This window comes from Anomaloglossus baeobatrachus, chromosome 10 (assembly GCF_048569485.1).
Source record: "Anomaloglossus baeobatrachus isolate aAnoBae1 chromosome 10, aAnoBae1.hap1, whole genome shotgun sequence".
In the NCBI taxonomy this organism is placed as follows: Eukaryota; Metazoa; Chordata; class Amphibia; order Anura; family Aromobatidae; genus Anomaloglossus; species Anomaloglossus baeobatrachus.
The window spans coordinates 43,274,125-43,301,537 of NC_134362.1; the positions used below are offsets into that span (position 1 = coordinate 43,274,125).

Below are 27,413 nucleotides of genomic sequence, written 5' to 3' on the forward strand. Positions count from 1 at the left end.
CCCATCATCCTGCTCATATACCCCCATTCATCTTGCTCATATACCCCCATTCATCCTGCTCATATACCCCCATCCATCCTGCTCATATACCCCCATCATCCTGTGGCACACAAAAAAAAATAAACGTTTACACTCAACCTTTCCTCGCTCCAGGATCCCTGCAGCATCGCGATGTCCTCCTGTCTGCCAGCGCGGCTGTGTGGACACGTGCGCACAGTGATGATGTCATCGCTGTGAGCACCGCTAGTCTCACACAGCCGCGGCCGGCACAGACAGGAGGAGATCGCGGTGCTGCAGGGAGATCGCGGTGCTGCAGGGATCGTGGCCGGCTCCACCCAGCACTGCCAGCAGACAGGAGGACATTGCGGTGCTTCAGGGGGAAGGTGACGGGTGAGTACACTGATTCACTGCACCCCGCGCTGATGATTATGCGCGGGGGGCAGTGAATATAGCCACACATGATCACTCCAGGCAGTAGTTGCCAGGGGTGACCATGCGGTCCGGCTGTTCACTATGCGTGCGTCCCCGCCCATCACCCCGCCCACCTGTCAGCACCGGCTTCAGCGCTGAGAGATAGGCAGGAGGATGGGTGTGCATATGTAATGAACGGGGCACGTGGTCACTGCAGGCGCTGCTGCAGCCTGCTCATGCCCCCGATGACCCACTCCACCGCAGCACCCTCGCAGCCCTATATTCAGACCATAAGACGCACCCCCCACTTTCCTCCAACATTTGGAGGGAAAAAAGTGCGTGTTATAGTCCGAAAAATATGGTACCTAATTTTCTGGAAATATTTACACCAATAATATCCCCATCGATCTACTTTAAATCGCCCCATAATATGCTACTGAATCCCTAAATCCCTTCCACTATACAAAATAATATTCCTTCGGTTTCTTCCCACACCCCAAAGACATACAGATAGGGACTCTAGATTGTGAGCCCCAATGGGGACAGTGTTGCCATTGTATGTAAAGCGCTGTGGAATTAACAGCCCTATATAAATGAATAAATATTATTTATATAGTGCCAACATATTATGTAGCACTTTACAGTTCAAAGGAGACATACACAGACCATATCAGATATTACACAATAACATAAACGGATGCCAAGAGGAGTGAGGGTCCCACTCGCAACATTACAATTTATGAGGAAATAGGGGAGGCACAAAAGATAAAGGGTAAAAAGTGCCTATTTTGTCTTGTCTAGCCATCAATATAATAGTGGATTCACATATCGCTGCATGAATCGGTCACCAGCCAGTATGTGTACAAGTACAGGCACAGAGGGCTATTAAGTGCAGGGAGGGTGTAAACAGATGATTAAAAAGGACCAGATTTTGAAGAAAATATTGTAAGGGCAAAACGGGAATAGTTAGGTAAGTGAGGTGATAGGCTAGTCTAAAGAAATGCATTTTTACGGCACGCTTACAACTGTGGGTATGGTGAATTAATCAAATTGTTCTGGGTAGTGCATTCTAGAGAACTGGTGCAGCTCGAGAGAAGACTTGGAGATCGTAGTGGGAGTTTCAGATGATAGAGGATGTCAGTCTTGGGTCATTATTGTAACGGAGGACACCTGTATGGTGATGGAGAGGAGGGAGGAGATAGAGGTAGAGCAGTACAGAACTGGATCAGAGTGATGTTTATATTGAACTCTGTAGTGAATGGGCAACCAGTGCAATCACTGGCACAGGGTGAAGGCATCAGTGTAGCAGTTGGAGAGGAATATGATCCTGGCTGCTGCATTAAGGATGGATTGGAGAAGGGACAGTTTAGTAAGAGCTGGATCTTTTCTGCCCAGGAAAGTAGGTTTTTAACCCAGATAGAGGCATATAAGGTAGGGTCCCAGTATATTGAGATCACCTTGCCATTGGATACTGGGCTCACATGCATTGGCCAATACATAAGCTAAGTATCTCTTTTTTTCAAATATTCCTATTAGCAGTAATGCAATACCCGAGTTCCCTTATTCATTGTTAGCATTCTAGAGTGCGGCTGTATTTTGTAGTAAGAGGGAGACTGATTAGTCGAGAGTTGCAATAGTCCAGACGAGCATGAATAAGATCAACAAAAATACATTATACAATATGCAACTCTACGATACGCTACTCTACCCTAATTTTCAACTTGGCCCATTCCTTATCTATTAAAAAGAGGCAGTGCATAATATGTAATTAACAAAAACTGTAAAGAAAAAATGGAGACCAGATGAAAAAAAATCAGATGTGGGGTTTCAAGTCAGTGATAAAAAACGAGCGCATGCTTACCACTTAGATTCAGTGCAGCTATGATGTACGGTAGTGAGGTATATATTGGCTTTGGCTATGAATTCTATTAATATAAATACATTAATTTTGAGATAAAAAATAAAATATGTACAAGCGATATTGCATGTGCCAAGGAGGAATCCGGATTAGTGCAAAGCGTGTTAAATGCTTTTACTTTTTCACATTGGTATTATCCGATATTAGATGGATCTATGGACATTAGTGGTAAACAAGGGGTTAACATGTGCATTAAAAGTTGCCCCGGGTAAGGGCAGGAAATAAAATTCATATCCAGTGGGACTTGCTCCATACGTACAGAGCCCAAGGGCCTGTCTCATAGAATACATCTGTGGGATACAGAAAATGAGGGGGTGGACTGAAGTATAATATAAACTTGCGCCATAACCCTCGTCTTGTCTGACCAGCGGTCTCTCGTTTTTGTTCCTCTAAAATTGGGACATCAATCTATATTTCTATGCTATAATTAAAGTAATGAATTTGTATAATGGGAGCTCTTTAGAGAAGGTGTTGTAGCCTCTTGTTTTGTGCTGCGTAATGTGTTGTCTTGTGCTGCGCATGTTGTGTTGGGTTGTATGTTGTGCTGGATTTTGTTGTGCCGTGTATGGTTCTATTGTGTGTTGTGTTCTATTGTATGCTGTGCTGTGTGTGTGTGTTCTGTATGTTTTTTTGTTGTGTTATGTTCTGTTGTGCTATAGTGTGTGTTGTGTTCAATTGTTTGTTGTGTTCTGCTCAGTATGTTTTTTGTTGTGTTCTGTTATGCTGTGTTGTGTTTTGTTGTGCTACATTGTGTGTTGTGTTCTGCTCAGTATGTTTTTGTTGTGTTCTGTTATGCTGTGTTGTGTTTTGTTGTGCTACATTGTATGTTGTGTTCTGCTTTGTATTGTCTATTCTGTTGTGCTGCGTGTTGTGTTGTTCTGTTGTCTTCTGTTATGCTGTTATGTTCTATTGTTTGTTGTGTTCTGTAGTGTATTATGCTTTCTGTTGTCTTCTGTTGTGCTGTGTGTTGTTATGTTCTGTTGTCTGGTGTTGTTTTCTATTGTTTGTTGTGTTCAGCTCTGTAGTATGTCTTCTGTTGTGCTGCATGTTGTTCTATTGTTGTGTTCTGCTCTGTATTATGTTTTCTGTTGTGCTGTGTGTTATGTTCTGTTGTCTGGTGTTGTTTTCTATTGTTTGTTGCGTTCTCTGTATTATGTCTTCTGTTGTGCTGTGTGTTGTTTTCTGTTGTGTTCTATTGTGTTCTGCTCTGTATTATATATTCTGTTGTCTTCTGTTGTGTTGTGTTCTGCTTTGTATTATATTTTCTGTTGTGTTCTGTTGTGCTCTGTTGTCGTGTTGTTTTCTATTGTTTGTTGTGTTCTTAATCCAAAATATATAACCCTTTTAAAAGACTATTTTATTATTAATATGTAAAATCCACGAACCCTTGTGCAAATTATAAAAGAAAAAGAAAAAAAAAAAGAAAAAAAGATTATGTCTTCTGTTGTGCTGTGTTTTCTTTTGTGTTCTATTGTTGTGTTCTGCTGTTATTTTTTTCTGTTGTGCTGTGTTGTGTTATGTTCCGTTGTCTTGTGTGGTTTTTTTTCTATTGTTTGTTGCGTTCTGCTCTGTATTTTTTTTGTTGTACTGTGTGTTCTGTTGTGTTTTGTGTTCTATTGTTTGTGTGTTGTGTTCTGTTTTGTATCATGTTTTCTCTTGTGCTGTGTGTTGTGTTCTGTTGTCTTTCGTTGTGCTGTCTGTTGTGTTGCGATACGGTGAAAGGTGACCGTTGTGTGAAACACCAGTATAAGTAGTGGTTGTGATAATGTGTGGGTGGGAGGAGGAGGAGTGCAGATTTTGGTAAACCCAGGAGCTCCAGTTTATGAGGGGGGGGGGGGGTTTCTATATTAGGAATGAATAATAAGAGTCGTGGGGATCTCCAGGGGAAGAAGTTGTGACACAGGTCTCTAGTGGTGGTTAATGGGTGGGGACCCAGATGGGGGTGAACAGCTGGACATGAAAGAGCTGTGTGTCTGTGTTTAAGTAAAACCAGGTGTGGGGGGGATTTTTACTGGAAAGTAGGGAGGGATTGGCAGAAAGTCAGGAATTTGGAGAGAGGGGAAAAAAAAAAAAAAAGAGACAGAGAGATAGAAGTAGCGAGAGCTTAAACACACAGGGTGGGAGTAGACTTGAGAAGTCAGAGTGTGTAAGACTGCGAGAAAGGGGGAAAGGAGAAAGAGACAACTCCTGGCATAGTGTTAGAGAAGGAGGGGAGACAGGCGCACCAAGAGGAAGTGAACAAGGGAGACATTTAGTACTGGGGGGAGTGTCGCTCTACGAGAGCGAAGAAGAAACTTTGCAAGAAAGTGAACCGGCTGCGCTCATTCATCATAAAGACCTGTAAGTACGCACGTCTCTCTGTCTACTTATTCCTTCTCTTCCCATAGAATAAATTCTATTTATCCTTTCTTCTCTTAGAAGATCACCATATAAAAAAAACAAATCACATACCTTACCTGTAATTGAAACTCTGTAAAATTTTGTAGATTGGCTAAAATTAAGATTCTCGTGTTTAAGAGCGAATTATGCATGGAATAACGTCTCATAAAGGAAAGGACTACCTTGATAAAGTGATGGATTTAGATGGTGTTGATACAACTTTTTAGAATTTCACGGTAAATTCCCAGCATCGTAAAGAAGTCCAAAAGTTGACAATTGTGTAAAAGTAAATAATGACAGCCAACAGAAGCTGCTCCGGATAAGTCTTTAAGTTCAGGTGCCTTGTCCTTGTTATATACATCATGTGTTTTTATTGTATGTTATGGATGAACTCAAGGTCCGAGGGATTGTTATATTTTCGCATCTGTTGCCCAATTAATACACCTTCATACGGGAGGATAACTCACGGTGGTGAACATGGCGTTGGTTCTGTTGGAAATCAGAATTTCTCCGGCGTTATTGATGAACGGTCAGGAAAGGGTGAAAGTCTTATCTGTAGCTGCTTGTCATCAATAATGCTCACCTTTATTTCTTCAAATAGGGGTCCCAAGTGAAGATTGTAGGGGTGAAAGTATGATTAGAGCTTTAAAAAGTTCTCACGTGTATGGGTACAAAGGGTTTCTGAACGGGAAACATTTCAGATAAAGCTGTGACCTCACAAGAAGTCAGTTTCCCACAGTAAACTTCTTGTGCCATTCAAGTTCATGACATTTCCAGCTATAATTATCTGAAAATTAGCTGATAAGAGAACAAATGTTTCTACTAAAAATGACAAAAAAATCAAATATCACAAGATCTTTTTGATTGAAAGGGAAAAAACATCCAATTTGTTTAAGCCTTCTTTGGGTTTTATAGTCTATAATATAAGGAAGGAGAGTGGTTGTGTTTAGGAAAGCTACTGTAGTAATTTTATTTTATTTTATTTTTTTTATTCTTCTAGATGATGTATTTCTTTTTACTACTTGGAGTCCTTCTGGTTCCCAGCATCCAACAAGAGACAGAGGAGGCAAACACCTTCACGGTAATCTGCCTTCATGTATACCTGTGTAATAGAGCTGATGACATGACTGTCAATTTAGTTGACAGTTATCTAGAGATATCTCTCCCACTTAGGTTTTGTGGAGGGGCTGAATCAGAGCAATATCTCCTTCTGCTTAAGCTACTACCTCTGGTCCCTAATGCTCCCTAAGGCTACGTTCACACATCAGTTTTTTGGCATCAGGCACAATCCAGAAAAAAACGGATAAAATGGATCCAACGCCGGACCCGTTTTATCCCCATTGATTTTTATTAGCGTCGGATTGTGCCTGATGGCCTTGCGTTGCATCCGGCTTTTGACGGATCCAGCGTAATTACTCAATGCGGCGGCCGGATGGAACGTCTCATTGAACGTTTTTTGTCTCTGAAAAAAACCCGTATCAGGCGTGATTTACAATGGAAGCCTATGGACGCTGGATCCGGCAAAAAAACAGATGCGGCCGCCGGATCCGTTTTTTTAAACTGAGCATGCTCCAATTTATTGAATAAAACGGATCCAGCAAAAAAATGGACGAAACGGATGCAATAAACGGATGCACCGGATCCGTTTGTTGACGGATCAGGTATACCGGATCCATTATAAAAAAAAAAAAAAAAGGATCAGGCGCATTCGTTTTTGCATATTCTGTGCCGGATCCGTTGCATCAGGCACACGCCGGATTGTGTCTGATGCCAAAAAACTGATGTGTGAACGTAGCCTAAAGGAAACTTTAATCAGACCATGAAACAAAGGGGCCAACCAACTCTCACGCAACAGTTGACAGTTGGGGGCGTTAAGCATCAGACGGTTTGATTTCAAACACCCAATTTGAAGTGATGGGGCCAACCGACTCTTATGCGACAGTTGACAGTTGGGAGAGTTAAGGATCAGCAGTTTGAATTCAAACTCCCTATTTGTAACACAAGGGTCAACCGACAGTTGGGGGAGTTAAGATCAGCCCAATTTGAAACGAAGGGACCAACCAACTCTAATGCGACAGTTGACAGTTGGGAGAGTACAGGATCAGGCAGTTTGAGTTCAAACGACCGATTTGAAACGAAGGGGCCAACCGACTCTCACGCGACAGTTGGGGGAGAGAAGGATCAGGCAGTTTGAATTCAAAAGCTCGATGTGAAACAAAGGGGCCAACCAACAGTTGTCAGGGGAGTTTAAAAACAGGCATTTTGAATTCAAATGCTTAATTTTTCTCTCTTGGGAGATAAACGCCATCATAGGTATTGGGCAGAGGTATCTAAATCAAAGGTTTATTAAGTTTATGGACATGCATTTTACAAAAAACAAAAATAAATACACTGACAATTTTCCCAACTTTGTGTCCCTATAGCTAAGAGCCCCTATTTTTCCCTAATTTTTCTGGTACTGCCTATCTTGTGGCGGTTGGCACCCTAAGGGACCGCCGATAATTGGTGCCCCCACTCCGTGACGACTTTCCCTACCTATTTCTTCCTTACTGCTATCTGCCTTTTTGAAGGTAAGAAATAGGGGTCGTTCTATTTGGGTTAAGGCTGCTTTACACGCAGCGACATCGTTAGCGATGTCGCTCGTGAAAGCACTCGCCCCCGTCGTTTGTGCGTCATGGGCAAATCGCTGCCCGTGGCGCGCAATATTGCTAACACCCGTCACACGTACTTACCTTCCTAGCGACGTCGCTGTGGGCGGCGAACAACCTCTTTGATAAGGGGGAGGTTCATGCGCCATCACAGCGACGTCACACAGCGGCCGACCAATACAAGCGGAGGGGCGGAGAGCAGCCGCATTAATGACACGCCCACCTCGTTGCCGGAGGACGCAGGTACGTTGTTGTTCGTCATTCCCGGGGTGTCACATGTAGCTATGTGTGCTGCCTCAGGAACGATGAACAACCTGTGTCCACAACGACCAACGAGATTTTGAAAATGAACAACGTGTCAACGATTAGGTGACTATTTTTGATCGTTAACACTCGCTCGTAGCTGTTACATGTAACGACGTCGCTAACGACACCGGATGTGCGTTACGAATTCCGTGACCCCGACGACATATCGTTAGCTATGTCGTTGCGTGTAAAGCCCCCTTAAGTCCATTAAGTGGGTCAACACGTTGTATGAAAACCTATAATTTCCCTCATAACTGGTGAAAAGATATGAATTCTATCCTATCTGATCATACTTTTCCAACTAATCTGCACAGGTGCCTATTTCTTTCCTTGAAAATGCAGATAGCATTAGGGAAGAAATAGGTGGGGAAAGTCATCGCAGAGTGGGGGCACCAAGTATCGGCGGTCCCTTAGGGTGCCAACCCCCACAAAATAGGCAGTACCAGAAAAAAAAAAAAATAGGGAAAAATAGGGGCTTTTAGATATAGGTACACAAAGTTGGGAAAATTGTCAGTGTATTTGTTTTTGTTTTTTTGTAAAATGTATGTCCATAAACTTAATAAACCTTTGATTTAGATACCTCTGTGAATTACTATTGATTAGGATCTATGAGAAAACTTTAACTGTAAATTCATAGGTATTGGGCAGTGACTTTCTGCTTTCTCAAGTATTGATAAATCTAATTTCAATTTTTTTAGTAAGTTCCATTTATATACATAGACTAGCTGTAGTACCCGGCGTTGCCCGGGATAGTAACTGTCTCTATGTTTCTCTCCCAGTCTCTGTCTGTGTGTCGCTGTCTGTCTCTCTGTCTGTATTTCTTTGTCTGTCTGTGTCTATGTCTCTGTCTCTGTCTGTATTTGTATCAGTCTATCTATCTCCATCTCTGTCTGTCTGTCTCTCTCTATCTGTGTCTGTCTCAATGTGTGTGTCTGTCTGTCTCTCCTTTTCCTCATCTGTCTCTTTCCAGGTCTGTCTCTTTCCAGGTCTGTCTCTTTCCAGGTCTGTCTCTTTCCAGGTCTGTCTCTTTCCAGGTCTGTGTCTCTGTCTGTCTCTCTGTCTGTCTTCTCCACTCACATCTTATTACCTCACACATAAGCTTTTTATACTAACAGTTTATTTTGTTCCTATAGCAACCACTGACAGTTGCTATTAATAGCCTGTAGCTCCCACCTCCATTCAGTTTAATGGAGGCAGGAGTTTGGAGAGTAACTGTAAAGTGCGGGGTTAAATTTTCCCGTCAAAAATAGTCTATGACGTTCCCTGGGTCACATGGGACATGTGAAAAATTTCGTGATTGTAAATGCGACGGTGCAAATTCCTTTAGCGGACATGGACACGGACACGGACGGACACACACACACACACACACACACACACACTGAGCTTTATATATTAGATTCAGATTAAGAATACATATACAGATATTTTTTTCCAATTGGATAAAACAATTTTTGTAGGTCCGTAGTCCATCGACCACACCGGTACCTCGTAGTAGCCAGACCAGAGTACTGCAAACCTCCTTACTGCTGGTGTCCTGGACACGTCTTCTGATTAGTAAGCCCATGCAAAATTATAACATCATAGGGCCTACTAACCAAAGAGGGGCCCAGAGGATGTCAGCAGATGGAGAAGTTCATAGGACTCTAATCCGGCTGCAACGGGGCACGGCCTTGGTGACCGGACCAGGCTTCTGCTAATTGTTTTGCTCATCTCTATCACTTAAAAAAAACATGCATTGGCTATGTTCTTTTTCCAGTTCTGTGCCAACCAGCTTGTCAAGGAAAAAAAGCCTCCATTTTTTTTTTTTTTTTTTTTTACCAAATTACTGTCTTAGTTAGCCCAATCTAATACAAAAAAAAAAATATTTAGGATCTTCATAAACTAGTAATATCTCATATGGCTTTTGTAGAGGATTATTGTAACAGAAGTATTTTTTTCGTTTTAAACTTTTACAACACATGTGAACTAATTGACCAAAATTGAAAATTTACAGCCTGTTCTTGTACTCCATGAGTCACTTTTTTTTTTGCTTCCATCGTGGGGGGAATCGTATCTATAGTTAATAACAGCATTTGTAATGTTGTGTTGGGCTTAAGCCATAGTTTTACAGTCATGAAACAAGTAGACTCCACAGACTACAAAGCTTTTAATCACACTTGTAAAAAAAACCGCTTGATCCTTGATATGTGATATCAAAATAAGTATCACTGCTGAAACTGGATCATTTTGCAGTATAGAAGTTGCATGAGGCACTGTAAGATGTGCTTCTGTCTGTTGGCCTCTAGATCAAAGGCGTCAAATCCTGGACTCTTTTATAGGAAAAGCAAATGACAAGTTCAATAGAAAAATATTTTTCTTAATGTTATTAGAAAATCGCCTCTATTAAAGAGGCTGGCCTGTCTTTTGGTACTGATGACCTATCTTGGGTCATCAATATCAGATATTAAATATCTGTTATATTTTTGTGACGCCCCTGGACTATCAGGTCATCACAGGGTATTGCACAATCTGCCCTCCTGTGCAATATCTACCTCCTTCTTGGTTATGGGTCCCCAACTACATGGTGTTGCCTACATCAGCTAATCAAAACCTTAGATACACGCTGCACCACACCCACGAAACACACCAGTGGACGGCCTGAGTGGAATAGGGTCGCCCACTTGGGGTGTTGGCGAGGGGAGGTCAGGAGTAGAGTGTTGTTTTGGAAGTGAAGGACAGAGGAGGTCAGGAGAAGGGCTCCTAGGAAACTATCTAGGTAGCAGACGGTGGTCTGGGCCTAGAGGAGCCCCGGTCGCAGGGGAGCGTGGCAAGGGGCACGGATCTGTTGAGGAGGACAGCTGGCGGCCTTGCACCATCACCGGGCTGGGACCAGGGCACGACGGGGTACGTGTACCCTAGGTCAGGGAGTAGCTTCAGGCAACCTGACAATTTACCCGATGAGAACGGAGCCTTCAATATCCGTTCTCCACCCGCTCCAAAATCGGGGTACTAGAGCAACGTGGGGGATAGGAGTTTCCACTAAAACGGTCCAGAAAATCCCAAGTGTGAACCCTGAGAGCAAGCTCCCACACTTAGCCATAGTGGGGAGCGGGACCCGGCAAGTTTCATACTACCGGGACCAACAGAGAAGTGAACTTAGTGCCAGGAGGCAGGTCACAGATCACCAGGCAACACCATTGGGGACAGGACCCGAACTAGCTCCCCTCAGCGGCAGCGATGTCCAGAACTTTGGTTTATCCAGTTGTCGGTGTCAGCTTAATGGACTGAGTGAGTACGCAAGTGACCCCTTCACACCCGACGGCACTCTCCTTACACCATCACCGAGCCCCGGAGTATTCCCCCCTACCCGTGGAGGGTCACAACACCTGGTTGCCCCATTCCATCACCCCCGGGTACTCCTAATTGCAGCGGTGGTACTCCACATTACCACATACCACGGGTGGCGTCACAAACTAACACAATCCCCTGTAAATACCCCCCCTTCATATGAGTGGCCGCACATCCCCCGGGTCTGGAAACCCCTCGAGCCACCGCGGATCCGAGCAGCCCGGCTGCTGGCACGGGGGCAGCACATTTTGCGGTTTACAGCCTGTTGTCAAGTGTAATCCATCTGTAACAGCAGACACTGAGATATATAACAGGAATAGCGGGTGGGTCTTTGTGTTTCTATGAGAAGAGGGGCAGGGTTTTGTCTATGTACAGAGAGTGTGGGCAGCACTTTGTCTCTATGGGAAGTAAGGGTGGGTCTTTGATTTTCTACAGGAAGTGGAGGCAGGTCTTTGATTCTACAGAAGTGGGGGAAAGTCTTTGATTCTACAGGAAGTGGGGGTAAGTCTTTGATTCTCTACAGGATGTGGAGGCAGGTCTTTGATTCTATAGGAAGGTAGGGCAAGTCTTTGATTCTCTGGAGGAAGTGGAGGCAGGTCTATGATTCTCTACAGGAATTGGGGGCATGTCTTTGATTCTCTACAGGAAGTGGGGGAAGGTCTTTGATTCTCTGCAGGAAGTGGGCGCGAGCCTGTGTCTCTCTACAAGAAATTGGAGTGGGTCTATGTCTATAGAGGAATTGGGGGCACATCTTTGATTCTCTACAGGAATTGGGGGCATGTCTTTGATTCTCTGCAGGAATTGGGGGCACATCTTTGATTCTCTACAGGAATTGGGGGCATGTCTTTGATTCTCTGCAGGAATTGGGGGCACATCTTTGATTCTCTACAGGAAGTTGGGTAGGTCTTTGATTCTCTACAGGAAGTGGGGTAGGTCTTTGATTCTCTACAGGAAGTGGGGGCGAGTCTGTGTCTCTCTACAAGAAATAGAGGTTGGTGCATGTGCCTATACAGAAATTGGGGCAGATCTTTTTCTCTCTACAGGAATTGGGGATGGATCTTTGTCTCTTATTATGGGAAGAGGATGCCAGCCTTAGTCTATCCACAGGAAGTAGGGGCAGGTTTTGGTCTTTCTATGGGAAGTGAGGGTATGTCTTTGCTTTTCTCTACAGGAAGTGGGGATGGGTAATTCTCTTTACAGGAAATGGGGATAGCTCTTTGTCTCTCTACATCAAGTTTAGGTTTAGAAGAGGCTTTATGTACAGGAATTGGGGCAGACCTTTGCCTCTCTACAAGAACTGGGAGCCACTTTTAGTTGATCTACAAGAAGTGGGGGCGGGTCTTTGATTCTCTACAGGAAGTGGGGATAGGTCTTTGATTCTTTACAGGAAGTGATAGTGGGTTTTTGATTCTCTACAGGAAGTGGGGGAGGGTCATTGTCTTTCCAAAAGGAATAGGAATGGGTCTTATTTTACTTGTATAGCACTAACATATTTCTCAGTGCTTTACAGACATTATAATACGTTAGGGCCGGCCTTTGTTTCTCTGCTCCTGCTTTCCTATCCATCAAACGCCATAGAGGTATAACACAGAGACAGAATATCGATTTGACAGGCAAGCCATCTGGCAATGGTAGGTGCAGTACTATGCTGCTAAGTGAAGGAAATGATGTTCCAGCACCTATAGTGCCGGCAGAATGCACATGAAATGGAACCATCAGCTCAAAATGAGTGGATGACAAGTTACAGAGCATGAGAATCAGGAAAGTTCCTAGATATTAGACTGGTATGTGTTTTATCCTATTAAGGAAGCGGGTAGCAAGATCAGGCTATACTGCTGGTTTTGTGTGAAAGGATAGTTTTCCTTTCAACTCAAGATGTCAGTGCTACAGTACAAGGCATTGCGGGGCAGTAAAAAAAACCTGTAAATTTGCAATTAAAATGTATGCAATAGAGAAAATTATTTTGTAAAAACCCATTATGGAGAGGAGCTGATGAGTATAATGACAGCGCTGTGGAGTATGTTGGAGCTATACGAATAACAGGAAATCAATAGATATTACCCTTTTCCCTTTCCCAGATTTAAAAGGCAGCTTCATGCACTCAATGTGATAAATGTCCACTGGGGGCCCGCCAGGATAGTCTATATAATAAATATGTCAGCGTGAAAGATTTTCGGGGCGTGCCATTTATGTTCTTTGGAATACCTTACACGTATTTTACAGAGCCACCCCTATAATATTTCCAATCCATTGTTCAGATCTGACACCAGGTCTCCATCCTTCCTGTTATTTTTTTGTGTCTGTCATTGCTGTGTAAAAAGAAAATACCAGTATCTCTGCAAATAGCTTTCCAAAATCCCTCCATTCTTGTCCCATATTTCCATTTCCAAATTTTCTACTTCCCCACTTTGACACTAATAGAAATATCAAGAAGCGGAGTTAGCATTCAAACTCTATAAAAGCCACAAGGAGTTAAAAATGTTTTTGCTCCGAAAACACTGCAAAAAAAAAAAAAAAACCCCTCGGTGTGAATGCACCCTAAGGGACCACCAGAAACCTCTTCAAAAACTTACGCAGTTTCCTCTCCAAAAATGTAACAAAAATACTGATAATGGTGGTTTCCCTCCCATATATTAATCCTGGTAGTTACAAAAGGGGCAGAGCTTCAAATGCAGATGTATTTATGTGACTTATTGGCTTGTAGAGGAGAGCTTTCTAGGCATGCTCTGATTTGGACAAAGATTATTGCAAAGGGAGGGGGAGGAGGTGAGCTGTGACATCACCTACTGTGAATTATGGATGCTGTGAATATCAGTCATTGTACAAGAGGAGGAGGTGAGCTGTGACATCACCTGTGAATTATGGATGCTGTGAATATCTACTGTATAGAGGTGTTATCAGTCATTGTACAAGGTGAAGAGGAGGTGAGCTGTGAAATCACCTGTGAATTATAGATGCTGTGAATATCTACTGTAAATAGGTGTTAGCAGTCATTGTACAAGGAGAAGAGGAGGTGAGCTGTGACATCACATGTGAATTATGGAATTTCTGTTATCTACTGTATATAGAGGTGTTATCAGTCATTGTATAAGATGAGGAGGAGTCGAGCTGTGACATCACCTATTGTGATTGGTAAATCCTGTGTTATCTACTGTATATAGAGGTGTTATCAGTCATTGTAAAATAGGCAAAGAAGGAGAGCTGTGAAATCAGCTTCTGTGAATTATGGATTTTCTGTTATCTACTATATATAGAGGTGTTATCAGTCATTGTACAACAGGAGGAGGTAAGCTGTGACATCACCTATTGTGAATGGTGGATCCAGTGTTATCTACAGTATATAGAAGCGTTATCTTTTATTATAATCCTGTCAGTGATAATAATGAGACTGCTAAAAAGTCACCTGCAGAGTCTAGCTAGTATAAGTATTTGTGGCTAGAGCGAAAATTACAAGATACTTCTTTAATGATATGGAAACTTTAAATAAAACGATCTAGAATTGTAAAAAATATACATTAACATAAAACCAGATTGATACAATAAAGCATTTTTAGGACGCATTTCCTTTAAGAAAAACTTTGAGGTAGAGTAATAATTACTATGTATAGCATGTAATGGAAAAGCTGTCACAGAAAATTCTAGTCTAAACTGATAGCGTTCTTCACATATGGGTGATCTTTAGGAAAATAATCACAGCAATAACATAATACCCAAATCACTCTCTATAGAAGGTGAAAATGAATGCTTAAAGCACAAAGCCATATACAATTACATGTATCTGAATGCAGTTATTTATTCTTCTCTAACGTTTAGGAGTGCACGGATGGCTATGAGTGGGATGCAGAAAGGCAGCACTGTAAAGGTACGGCGTATATCGAGTCACATACATACATATACACACACTATATATATATATATATATATATATATATATATATATATATATATATATATATATATATATATATATATAACATATACATAGTCATATCAAAATACTATTGAGTACCAGAATCCTGATGTCTGTCATTCTACCTACATTTTCATCTTTTACAGATATTAACGAGTGCTTGACCATTCCTGATGCCTGCAAGGGTGAAATGAAGTGTATTAATCATTATGGAGGTTACTTGTGCCTTCCTCGCTCTGCCTCGGTGATAAGTGATTCTAATACGGACCCTGGGACCGCAGGAGCACCAAACCCAAACACAGGTCCTGGAGTTGATCAGAGAGACAACCCATGTCCAAATGGTTACCAGCCAGACTCTCAAGGACTAGGCACGTGTGTGGGTGAGTGACGTGAGAAGTATTCTAGGCACGCTTGGTAATAAATCATCATAAGTGGGTGGTCTCATAAAAACCTATCCGCAGTACACAGGATACGATCACTGGGGGTCTGACTGCTGGGAACTTCCCGGATTGCAAAAACAAAGATTCCTGTGTAGCGATAGTGAGCATGTGCGACCATAGATTAGAGGTCACACATGCTCACTAAAGCTCCATGGGCACAAAGGAATTTGGACCCTCCATTTTTAGAATCAATGGGGTTTTCAGCAGGCAGATCCCCTAGTGATCACTATGACCTGCCAATGAAAATAGTGCAACTGATAAGAAATAGGAGGGGGTTAGGTAGGTCTTTTTGAGCACTAATTTATTGCACTTTTCTTGTTAATCTTTAAACCTGTGCTTGCATGGGTTTCCTCCATCACCCCCAAAACTTATGTAATCTAGATTGTGAGTGATTATGTCTGTAAAGCACTGTGGAATTAATGGCGCTATATAAAGGAGTAAATAAATAACTTAAAGGGGTTGTCCACTGATTTGACATTGATAGCCTATCCTTAGGATAGGTCATCAATGTCTGATTCGCTGCGGTTAGACACCCTGCACCACCACCAATCAGCTGATCTCGGTCCCGGCGGCGGCAGCAGGTGGCCGGAAATCTCCAGTTCCGGCGCTGCTCAGTCTTCTGATAGTGTCCGAGGCTGGGTACTGCGCATCCGTCTTCTATTGATTAGAATGGCAAGCGGATGTGCAGTACTCTCCCGCGGCTGCTATCAGAAGACGGAGAAGCTCCAGAACTGAGCATTTCCGGTCACCTGCTGCAGCCTCCGGGACTGAGATGTGTCGGACCCCGGCCAATCAGACATTGATGACCTATCTTAAGGATAATACATCAATGTCAAGGTAGAGGACAACCCCTTTAATCTTTGAGGTCCCCTCCTATTATTGTTATTGATAGATTATAATGTGTCACCATGTAGCAGCAGGATATGCGGGTTGGAAAGATTGATTTTTTTCTTCTTTTTTTTTTTTTTGCCCCAGATGTAAATGAATGTGAATATGAAATGGATGACTGTCTTCCCAGCCAAGAGTGCATAAACATCCCTGGTGGATTCCATTGTAAGTGTCCAGAAGGCTACAGGAAGATTGGAAATGAGTGTGTTGGTGAGTATAATTCTGCGCTGCTTGTACGTTTCTCATCATAGATCCTATGTATCATCCAATCTACACAGAAGGCAGCCGCTTTATCCAAGTATGGTCCATAGGACTGCTTCTCACTTGCGAGTTTCTCGCAGTAGAGCAATGCGAGAAAATCTCGCATTGGAATCGGACACATGTTAGTGAATGATTCATCTCATCTGCGATTTTTTTCTCAGTCCAAATCGGACTGAGAAAAAAAATCGCAGCATGCTGCTTTTTTGCGAGTTTCTACTGCGAGTCTCTCCAATGCAAGTCTATGGGAGCGTGTAAAAAAAAAAAAAAAAAAATTAAAAAAAAAAAATCGGATGTCACGGGACAGCACTCACACCATCCTAGTGACATCCGATTTTCTAAATACATTTCTCGCATGTTTCCTAAAACACTGGAAACGAGTGATGTGTCACAATGTCTGTCAATCACTATTCTCCGTCAGTCGGTCTCTCCCTCTCGGTCTCTATTCTCTCTCTGTCGGTCCGTCACTATCTCTGTCCCTCTCTCACAGTCTGTCGGTCATTTTCCCCTCCTCTCTCATACTCACTGTTCCCCGATCCCCGGAGCGGCGCTGCACGGCATTTACACTGCTGCGGCGGCTTTTACTATTTTGAAAAAGCCGGCCGCTCATTAAACAATCTCGTATTCCCTGCTTTACCCGCCCACAGGCGCATAGCTGCCAATAACTCCTAGATTAATCATGTCAGGCGTCTATGAGATTCCTTCCATGATTAATCTTTAAGCTACAGTAAATAAACACACACACCTGAAAAAATCCTTTGTTAGAAATAAAAAACACTAATATATTCCCTGGTTCAACAATTTAATAAGCCCCAAAAAGCCCTCCATGTCCGGCGTAATCCAGGATGGTCCAGCGTCGCTTCCAGCTCTGCTGCATGAAGGTGGCAGGAGCTGCAGAAGACACCGCCGCTCCTGTCAGCTCCATGCAGCAACTGAGGTGAGTATCGCGATCAGCTGAGCTGTCACTGAGGTTGACCGCTAATCAGGACGCGACACAGACAGAGCCGCAGCATGACAATTAAGTCGGGTGAAGTTCACCCGAGTTCATTCTGATTGTGCGGCTCTGTCTGTGTCTGCTGTCATCTGCCATTCAGCTCTGCTACATGGCTGTCTGTGTCTGCTGTCAGCGGCCATGTAGCAGAGCTGAATGGCAGATGACATAGTAAAAAATATGCATTACACACGCATTACACACGCTAGTAAAATCATTAATTTATTCAGAAAAAGCATCGCACTTGCGTTGCACTCTGACCTAACGTGAACTAAAATCAGCCGAGTTTTTTTCAGCCAACTCGGTCCGATTTTACTCGCATAGATGTGTTTCCAGCCATACTGTAACAGTTGGCCCAAATAATGGAGTCAGGATAAGGATGCTTCCTCCACTAAGTATAGAAGGGAAGAATTGTAGATCGGATGACTCCACAATCCCTCCAGTTGACATACTCATCAGTAGGGTGATTTTTGGAATTAGGCCGGTGTGACACTTGCGAGTGCCTCGCGTGTATCTCACGCGCGTCTCGTGTTGCATCACCCGACACAGACTCTCACTCTCCTCACAGGAGTGAGTCGGTTGCATAGAGATGCATGCAAAGGACCCGCTCCTGTGAGGAGAGTGTGAGTCTGTGTCGGGTGATGCAACGCGAGACTCGCGCAAGATACACGTGAGGCACTCGCAAGTGTGACACCGGCCTTAGGATACGTTCACACCAATTTTTTTTCTCAGGTGAGTGGAAATTCTTCACTACTATCACTGCTTCAAAAGCTATTGAAAAACTCTTCCAATTCAATCTTAATGGAAAGGTTTTTTGAGCTTTTTTTTTCCTGAGAAAGTTTTGTAAAACTCCAAGAAGAATAAACAAAAAAAAAAAAAAAAAAAAAGGGGCATTTCACTTGCTTGATGTGACCTCCGTACCAAAACTAGGCACTGTCCAATTAAAAGACTGAAATGAACGCTTTAGGGTGTGTGCCCACGATCAGGGATCACAGCGTTTTGGACACAGCATGTTTCAGCTGCGTCCAAAATGCTGCGATGAACAGTACAAGCACAGTGGAAGGGATTTATGGAAATCCCATGCCCACTGTGCGTGTATGACCCGCAGCGTAAACTGACCTGTGCTGTGGCTTTCCGAGCAACAAGTATGTCAATTGTTTGCTACAGAATCGCAAACATTTTCTGCAGGGAGAACACAAGAAAGAGACCGCAGCGCCCCGAACCCTGATCGTGGGTTGGGCAATTGCGGTGTCCTGCGGAGTAGACTCGCAGCCCCGCAGGTCAGGACCAGCCACATACAAGATGCAGTGGGTCCTGATCGTGGGCATATATCCTTAGGAAAAATCTCTTTAGCGGTATATTGCACACAAAGTGTGTTTTCCTACGCGAAACTTCTTCAAGGAACACCAAGTCTTTTTGTTGAAGCAGCTTTTCTAACAAAATCCGTTATGTTTCTTCACTACAAAATAAGTTCAAAAGTAGCCCCCCATCTTAGCTATTTCAATCACATTGTTAGAAACAGACTAGTGTTGAGCGAGTAGTTAACTATTCATACTATGCTGTTAAGGGTGCTTTACATGCTGCGACATCGCTAACGATATATCGTCGGGGTCACGGTGTTTGTGATGCACATCCAGCGTCGTTAGCGACATCGCAGCGGCAAAAACGGCAAACATCGTTGATCGTTGACACGTCGCTCCAAATCTTAATGTCGTTGGTGTTTCATTTTGCAGGTTGTTCGTCGTTACTGCGGCACCACACATCTTTGTGTGTGACACCGCAGGAACGACGAACATCATCCTCCTGCGTCCATCGGAAAGGAGGAAGGAAGGAGGTGGGCGGCATGTTCCGGCCGCTCATCTCCTCCCCTCTTCTTCTATTGGGCGGCCATTTTGTGACATCGCTTTGACGCCGAACGCACCTCCCCCTTGAAGGAGGGATTGTTCGGCAGCAACAGCGACGTCGCTGAAAAGGTATGTGCGTGTGACGCTGCCGTAGCGATATTGTTCGCTTCGGCAGCGATCACCACATGTCGCATGAACGAAGGGTGGCGGGTTCTATCGCTCGCGACATCGCTAGCAATCGCTAGCGATGTTGCAGCGTGCAAAGCACCCTTTAGTGAGTACTGTCCGCTACTTGCATATTCGTTACGAGTAGCGGGCACAACGCAAGTCAAATGGGAAATACTCGCTAAGTAGCAAGTAGCCTGAAAGCCGTACTGTTCGCTACTCGCACGAATAGTATGGCTTTCGGGTTACTCGCTACTTAGCGAGTATTTCCTATTGACTTACATTGCGCCCGCTACTTGTAACGAATATGCGAGTAGCGGACAGTACTCACTAACAGCATAGGGAGTACAAATACTCGCTCAACTCTAAAACAGACGCTTAATGCACCACAAACACTAAATACTGAAAGGAATTGTGGTAAGCACCACACTCTTATGAACTCTGTCTAGAAGAAAATCTGCCTTTACTGCTTATAACAACCAATCACAGTGCAGCTTTTAGTTCTTATGCAGCTGAGGTAAAAAGAAAGCTGTGCTCTGATTGGTTCCTATAAACACCACCACACTCCTATGAACTCAGTCTAAAAAGAATCTGCCTTTACTGCCCATAGCAACCAATCACAGTGCAGCACTCAGTTCTACTGCTGAGGTAAAAAGAAAACTGTGATTTGATTGGTTGCTGAGAAAACCACCACAATTATGAACTCAGTCTAAAAAAAAAAAAATCTGCCTTCACTGCCGATAGCAACCAATCACAGTGCAGCTAACAGTTCTTATAATGCTGAGGTAAAAAGAAAGCTGTGCTCTGACTGGTTGTTATAAACACCACCACACTCCTATGCACTCAGTAAAAAAAAAAAATAAAGGGTCTGGCTTTACTGCCCATAGCAACCAATCACAGTGCAATTTTCAGTTCTTATACTCCTGAGGTAAAAAGAAAGCTGTTCTATGATTGGTTGCTTTAAACACCACTATATTGTTATGAACTCAGTCAGGAAAAAAAAAAAAAAATCTGCCGTTACTGCCCATAGCAACCAATCATAGGGGAGTTTTCATTTCTTATACTGCTTAGATAAAATGGAAGCTATGCTCTGATTGGCTGCTATGGACACCACCACACTCTCTGTGTTAAGAAAATCTCCTCAGCCCAAAGCACCTAATCCATTAATTTCTAACTAATCTAATGACACTAAAATAATTCACTAAACGTCACACAAAGGGGTCAAAGCACAGTCAAGAAAAAGCCTATGGAGGCCGAGTAAGGCTATGTCCAAATTTCCGTTTTGCATCAGTTGCAATCCGCCGCTCTGATAAACAACGGAATCCGTTTGGCGGATTCCGTTGTTCCTATAGACTTGTATGAGCGGCGGATTGTGACTGCGTTGCATCCGCCGCCCGACTGATCAGTCGTGGAACGACTGACCGTCAGGTGGCAGGAACGTAGCATGTAGCATTTTTTGAGCAGCGGAATCCTTTTGATTTCGCTGCGCATGCGCTCTCTCGGCAACTGAACGATCGACTGATTGCCTGGCAGCTGCCTTCTGTGAGCGGTCAGCTGATCACTCGGCGTACGGCTTCTGTAAGTGATCAGCTGATCACCCGGCGGCCGGCTAATCAGAGCGATCAGCTGATCGTTCACAATAGCCGGCCGCCGGGAGATCATCTGTTCGCTCTTAAAAGCCAGCGGCCGGCTATTGTGAACGATCAGCTGATCGTTCTCTCTCTCACGTTTTACAACGGAATCCGCTTTATGATGACAATGAATTCCAATTCTTGTCATCCGTTGTACAACGCATCAGTCACAAGCGTCAAGCATCGCATGTGACTGATGACAAAACGGAAATGTGGACCTAGCCTAAAAAAAAAATCTACAAAATTCCATCACATAGTTTTTTCACGAGTTCAGTGATTGAGAGTATATAATAATCACCTCTTACGTTTCAAACAATTTGACCCTTGTAATCACCCTTATTTTTCCCCTCATTGCAGACATTGATGAATGCCGCTACAGATACTGTCAGCACCGCTGCGTGAACTCCCCGGGATCCTTCACCTGTCAGTGTGAGCCGGGATTCCAGCTGGCATCTAACAACCGCTCGTGTGTAGGTGAGAACAGCAGAAACGGGATTTTGGACCTTTTCAGTAAAAAAAAATATAATGCCATATATGCCCTTCAAATGGTGCATAACTGCAACAACGTCCTCCATATCGGGGGCCGAGCCTTCATTTCCAACATCATGTGTTGGGGGGAGAGTCTGGAGGCCGCCACACCCAGCTAGTCGGCCAGTTTAGTTTTTTCACATAGTGGTTATGTATTTAGTCCAAAAGTGTGTTTTTAACCATTTCATTGTACAGAATCACGAAAATTAACATGCTAATCACATGTAACCGTTGTATTATCACATACAGATGTCAACGAGTGCTCCATGGGCGCCCCCTGCCAACAGCGCTGCTATAACACCTACGGCACCTTTCTGTGCCGCTGTAATCAGGGCTTTGAGTTGGACAATGATGGGTATACCTGTAATGGTACGTATCACAGTCTGTTTGTTTTGATCCACATAATGTAAGTTTCTCAACCCCCATCCACTTTTGGTTTGGGTTTGACACGTGACCAGTGTATGTGAAGGGGGCAGACTGGCCGCAGTAGCTAAGCAGAACATATGGAGTGTGTAATATATAGAATATACATATGCCCGAGAAGGAGGCTGGATTGGTTATTGACGTGAACCACCCCCTGTATACATAGCAGTGATGATGTACCGATACCGGAAACTCTCCGGTTCTGTTGGAACCTACTCATATTTTCAGAGCAAGGCATTTTAATACAAATACATCTTTGTAATATAAATAAGTATTTACATATTTTTTTTTTAGTTAGACAACCCTTTTAAAAGGGTTATCCTACAATTACTTGTTACACACGGACTAGGGGAGGTCCGGCGGGAGGCCAAATACACAACAAAACAGGGGTAACACTACGACAAACAAGGGGTACACCTTGGACACTAACAATGGTAGGCCCTAGCGCTAATGAGAGGGAAGATGGGCACATCCTCACTTACCTGCCACTGTACCTTGCACTCCTAGCCAGTCCCTATACAGGTTCCTCACCTGTTGCCGAGCAGGAACCTGAAGCCCTGAGTGATTCTACAATAGTCCTGGCTAGGGAGTGAGCAGGTGATGGACACTAGCCCCACCGCTGCACTGAAACAACACACCAGGAAAGGAAGACAGACGAGGGGAAAACAGCACAATAGACTGCTCCAGTCAGCACCGCAACTTCAAGAGAGGGTTTCAGCCGCTCCTTCCTCCTCCAAGACCAGAATCCAAATGAATTAGGAATAACCAGTACCCTCTGCTGGTAGCACAAGGTATATAAAGGGACTGGGAGTGGTCCAAACCGGAAACACCTGATCAGGAGTCTGAGGCTGCTGGAAAGCAAACTGACATTAACCCTCTCATTTCCAAAGGAAAGAAAACCACATTTACATATCAGAGTCTTAGGCTACTTTCACACATCCGGTTTGAGCAGTGCGGCTCAATCTGGCTGTGAAACCTATGCAACGGATGCGGCGAAAACACCGCATCCTTTGCATAAGTTTTTACATGCGGCCCGTCCATTTTTTTCCGGTTGCGGCATGCTACTGAGCATGCGCAGTGGAAGAAACCGCATGCGGCGGCCGCATGCGTTTTTTTCCGCATCGCGCCGCATTCGGCGTCCATAGGCATGCATTGAAAAATGCGCCACAGCGGCCGGATGCGGCGCGATGCGGTTTTTTTGCCGGAGCAAAAAACGTTGCAGGCAACGTTCCATCCGGCCGCGGCATCGGCTAAATCTGCCGCATGCGGCAAAAACCGGACCGAACGCAAGCCCATGCGGTACAATACGGCACTAATGTAAGTCTATGCAAAAAAAACCGCAACCGGCGGCAAAAAAAACGGTTGCGGTTTTTCTGCAGAGCGCCGCATTGTGCCGCAGAGCAAAAACCGGATGTGTGAAAGTAGCCTTACCAGGTAAAGTGAGACAGACCCAGAACCCGTCACTAAAGTCTTTTAGCAGATAGACGACCGTGACATTATGTGTTACTCACTCTCCCCAGGTCCAACGTTCCATCTCTGTGCTGCCTTGTACTTTGCAGTGATACCGATGTAAACAGCATAAGGCAAGTGATTGGCTGCAGGGTTCACACGTGCTGTTGCTGTGTTGTCAGCTGCGGAGATGCACCGCTGGACTTGGGGAGGGTGATCAGCACCTGAGTTTATTATTTTAACCTAGTGGAAGCCAATGGGAAGGGACAAGTTATTTTACAGAAAACCATATTCAAGTCTGAGCCTCCAGTGCTTTCGAATTTTCCCACATAAATACTTAGTGGGAACTGAGACTATATTTTTTCTTCCAATTGTTGTAAAATGATGTTCTGCTTTACATTACTAATTAATAATAATTGTTTTTTAATCTAGATATTGATGAGTGCAGCTACTCCAGCTACTTGTGCCAGCATCAGTGTGTGAACGAGCCCGGGCGCTTCTCCTGCATTTGTCCAGATGGATACCAGTTGTTGGGCACTCGTCTGTGTCAAGGTGAGGACGATCTTCGCTTTTTAAGAAAATAAATCAATATTCACAATATACAAGTCATATTCTATTACATAAAAAGTCGATAACCTCCTTAATCAGGAGCGTTTACAAATATCTAAAAATTGGAAGGTCGCATTGGCAGCGACATCGTTACATCTATGGATGGCTTCGGCGACTTTGACTGTTATAGGGTTAATAATATATCAAAACAAAATTCCAAACAAGCATGGCTATGGTAAATGCCATGCAAAATAATTAAGATGATATATAAAGAGCATAACTCCAGAACAATTCATGAAATGCAGGAGAAAATGGAGTAAAAAATGCACATCAGTAAACAATGTTCAATAGAAAATTTCAAATTTTTATTAATAACAATATTAAAATGAGAATTCACAACCATAGAACAACCAAAGTCCATATGTAACAGTAAGTGATCCGTATATAGCAATACATAGATAAGGCACAGGATGCCAATAAAATAAACGGACAAGAAATACAGTCAGATGGTAATGACTTAACACCCCACGTCGAGAGTAAAAGGAGGACAATCTGATCAAAGGTCAGAAAAATTATTGTAGGTACACCAAAACATTACAGCAGCGAACATTAACTAACATCACGGAGGTTCAAGCAAACTGACAATATGACCAAATAACCGTCTATGATTAATCAAATGTGACCAGGTAAATGCAGAGACCCCCGTGCATGCTAACCAATTAGGTATAAATATGTTGCGGTGTACAAAAAATAGTTGACCATGATCAGATATACATCACCCATATACTCTCAGTGTTGGGTAGTCAGAGGACAAAGGTTATTCAGAGCAAAAAAAGACAGGAGACCTAACGAACGTTTCGCTTCTTAAAAATAACCAAATACATGGCTTACTCAGATGTCACCAAGGGTTAATAATATGTATGAGCAATTATGTTTTATAGCTCTAATGATGGTATTAACCATGAACATGTAAGAAAGATGCTTTTTATCACTGTATACCTTCATGGCACGGGTTTCCATGGCTGAGCAGACACATGTAGACTTACATCACCAAGCACAGTGCCGAGTGTCAGATTAAGTGGTGTAAAGCTGCCACCACTGGAGGAAACATGTTCTGTGCAATGACGGATTACACTTCTCTATCTGGTGTCTGATGGACGAGTCTGGGTTTGGTGATGCCAGGAGAACGTTACCCCATGACTGCATTGTGCTCACTTTACAGTTTGGTGGAGGAGGATAATGCTATAGGCCATTATCAGGGGTCGGCCTTGGTTCTAGTTAAAGGAAATCTTTCTAATTCAGGACAAGAGATTTTTGACTATTGTATACTTATAGCAAGGGAATCAAGGGTCAGTTGTGTTGAATTTTCTCATGTTGGATGCTTTATTCTACTGGTAGATAAGATAACTTCAGGTGAGCGGCAGTGTTTGGAAAAAGATGTCACTTGAATAAATCTGGAATTCACAATATGTATATATTGAACACATCTAATAGATCCTAAAATTGAGATTTGAAAATTTAAGGGAACCTACCCCGTGGTACATGCAGTTTGATCTGTTGACAGCAATTGTATAAAGGAGAAGCCAAGCAGAATGATATACCGGATTATTGGAAAACATTCCGAATAAAGGGCACTTTACACACAGCGATATCACTATCGATATTGTTAGCGAGGGTACCCGCCCCCGTCGGTTGTGCGTCACGGACAAATCGCTGCCCGTGGAGCACAACATTGCTCGGACCCGTCACACACATACTTACCTGCATAGCGACGTCGCTGTGGCCGGCGAACAGCCTCCTTTCTAAGGGGGCGGTTCGTTTGGCGTCACAGCGGCGTCACTAAGCGGCTGCCCAATAGAAGCGGAGGGGCGGAGATGAGTGGAATGAACATCCCACCCACCTCCTTCCTTCCTCATTGCGGGTGGACACAGGTACGATATTGTTCCTCGTTCCTGGGGTGTCACACGTAGCGATTTGTGCTGCCGCAGGAACAACGAACAACCTACGTCCTGCAACAGCAACGATAATTGGGATTAGAACGGCGCATCAACGATCAACGATTAGGTAAGTAATTTTGATCGTTAACGGTCGTTTGTGCGTTTCACACGCAACGACATCGCTAATGAGGCCGGATGTGCGTCACGAATTCCGTGACCCCAACGACATCTCGTTAGCGATGTCGTTGCATGTAAAGCGGCCTTTATTTGTATCTTATTCCTTGAAATCCATGGAGTTTATATGTTTAGAAGTCCAGTGGGCAGCCCTAGCCGTGACCGAGATCTCTATCTATATGCAGCATACAGGGAAGACTGTCAATCACTAGTAGGACCGCCCACTGGACTCATACATACATCAGGGATTTTGAGGAATAAAATACAAGTTACACTGACACTTTTCTGATAAAAAAAAATGCCTAAAAAATTCATATGAGTCTAGCAAGCTCCTTCTGCTCTATGATATCCTTCTGGTAGATCACACACCATTTTCAACATATCTATACAGTATATCACAAAAGTGAGTACACCCCTCACATTTATGTAAATATTTTATTATATATTTTCAGGGGACAACACTGAAGATCTGACCCTGTGATACAATGTACAGTGTCAGTGTGCAGCTTGTACAACAGTGTAAATTTGGTGTCCTCTAAATAACTCAGTACACAGCCATTAATGTCTAAACTGCTGGCAACAAAAGTGAGTACACCCCTAAGAGAAAATGGATAGCTTGTGCCCAAAGTGTCCATAATTTGTATGGCCGTTATTATTTTCAAGCACTGCCTTAAAGGGAACCTGTCACCAAGGTTTTTCCCTTATGAGCTGCGGCCACCACCAGTGAGCCCTTATATATAGCATTTTGGTATACTACCTATATATAAGAGCCAAAGCCGCTCTGTATAATGTAAAAAACACCTTTATAATACTCACCTAGGGGACTGTCCGGTCTGATGGATGTCGCTGCTTGCAGGTCCAGCGCCTGCTCTCTGCTGCTTTCGCCGTCCTCCTTCTTCTCAGCCCCATGTGGATGACGCTTCCTAACTCATCCACACAAGCCGGCATTGCGGTTCTGCGCAGGTGCACTTTGACCTGCTCTGCTTAGGGCAGATCAAATTACTGTAATGTGGAGACGCGAGGAAAGGTCAGAGACCGCCACACATGCACACTACAATACTTTGATCTGCCCTCTGCTGGGAAGATCAAAGTGGGCCTGCACAGGATCGCAATGGTGGCCTGTTACGAGGGGGACCCGGGGAAGCGTGCCAAGATGGGGAATGGACAGCTTCCGCCGGTCAAGGTCCACTGAGCGGTGTAAGGGACCGCTGCTATGGTGGGTGAAGAGTGAGCG

At 43.7% G+C, this 27,413-nt stretch overlaps 1 protein-coding gene across 3 annotated transcripts in view; it reads left to right on the forward strand.

Annotated features, from left to right (window-relative positions):
* The first annotated feature begins 4,409 nt into the window (after window positions 1-4,409).
* EFEMP2 (EGF containing fibulin extracellular matrix protein 2) overlaps window positions 4,410-27,413 on the forward strand; it is a 40,994-nt gene continuing 17,990 nt past the window's right edge. The window contains exons 1-9 of one of the 3 annotated variants that reach the window (XM_075326401.1): window positions 4,410-4,669; window positions 4,847-4,944; window positions 5,709-5,789; window positions 14,806-14,854; window positions 15,049-15,282; window positions 16,318-16,440; window positions 21,477-21,593; window positions 21,897-22,016; window positions 23,952-24,071. In XM_075326401.1, the coding sequence (XP_075182516.1) occupies window positions 5,709-5,789; window positions 14,806-14,854; window positions 15,049-15,282; window positions 16,318-16,440; window positions 21,477-21,593; window positions 21,897-22,016; window positions 23,952-24,071 (844 nt within the window). In that variant the 5' untranslated portion in view covers window positions 4,410-4,669; window positions 4,847-4,944. Of the gene's footprint in view, window positions 4,670-4,846; window positions 4,945-5,002; window positions 5,046-5,708; window positions 5,790-14,805; window positions 14,855-15,048; window positions 15,283-16,317; window positions 16,441-21,476; window positions 21,594-21,896; window positions 22,017-23,951; window positions 24,072-27,413 lie in introns of those variants that run through there. The other 2 variants (XM_075326400.1, XM_075326403.1) reach the window with 2 other exon arrangements.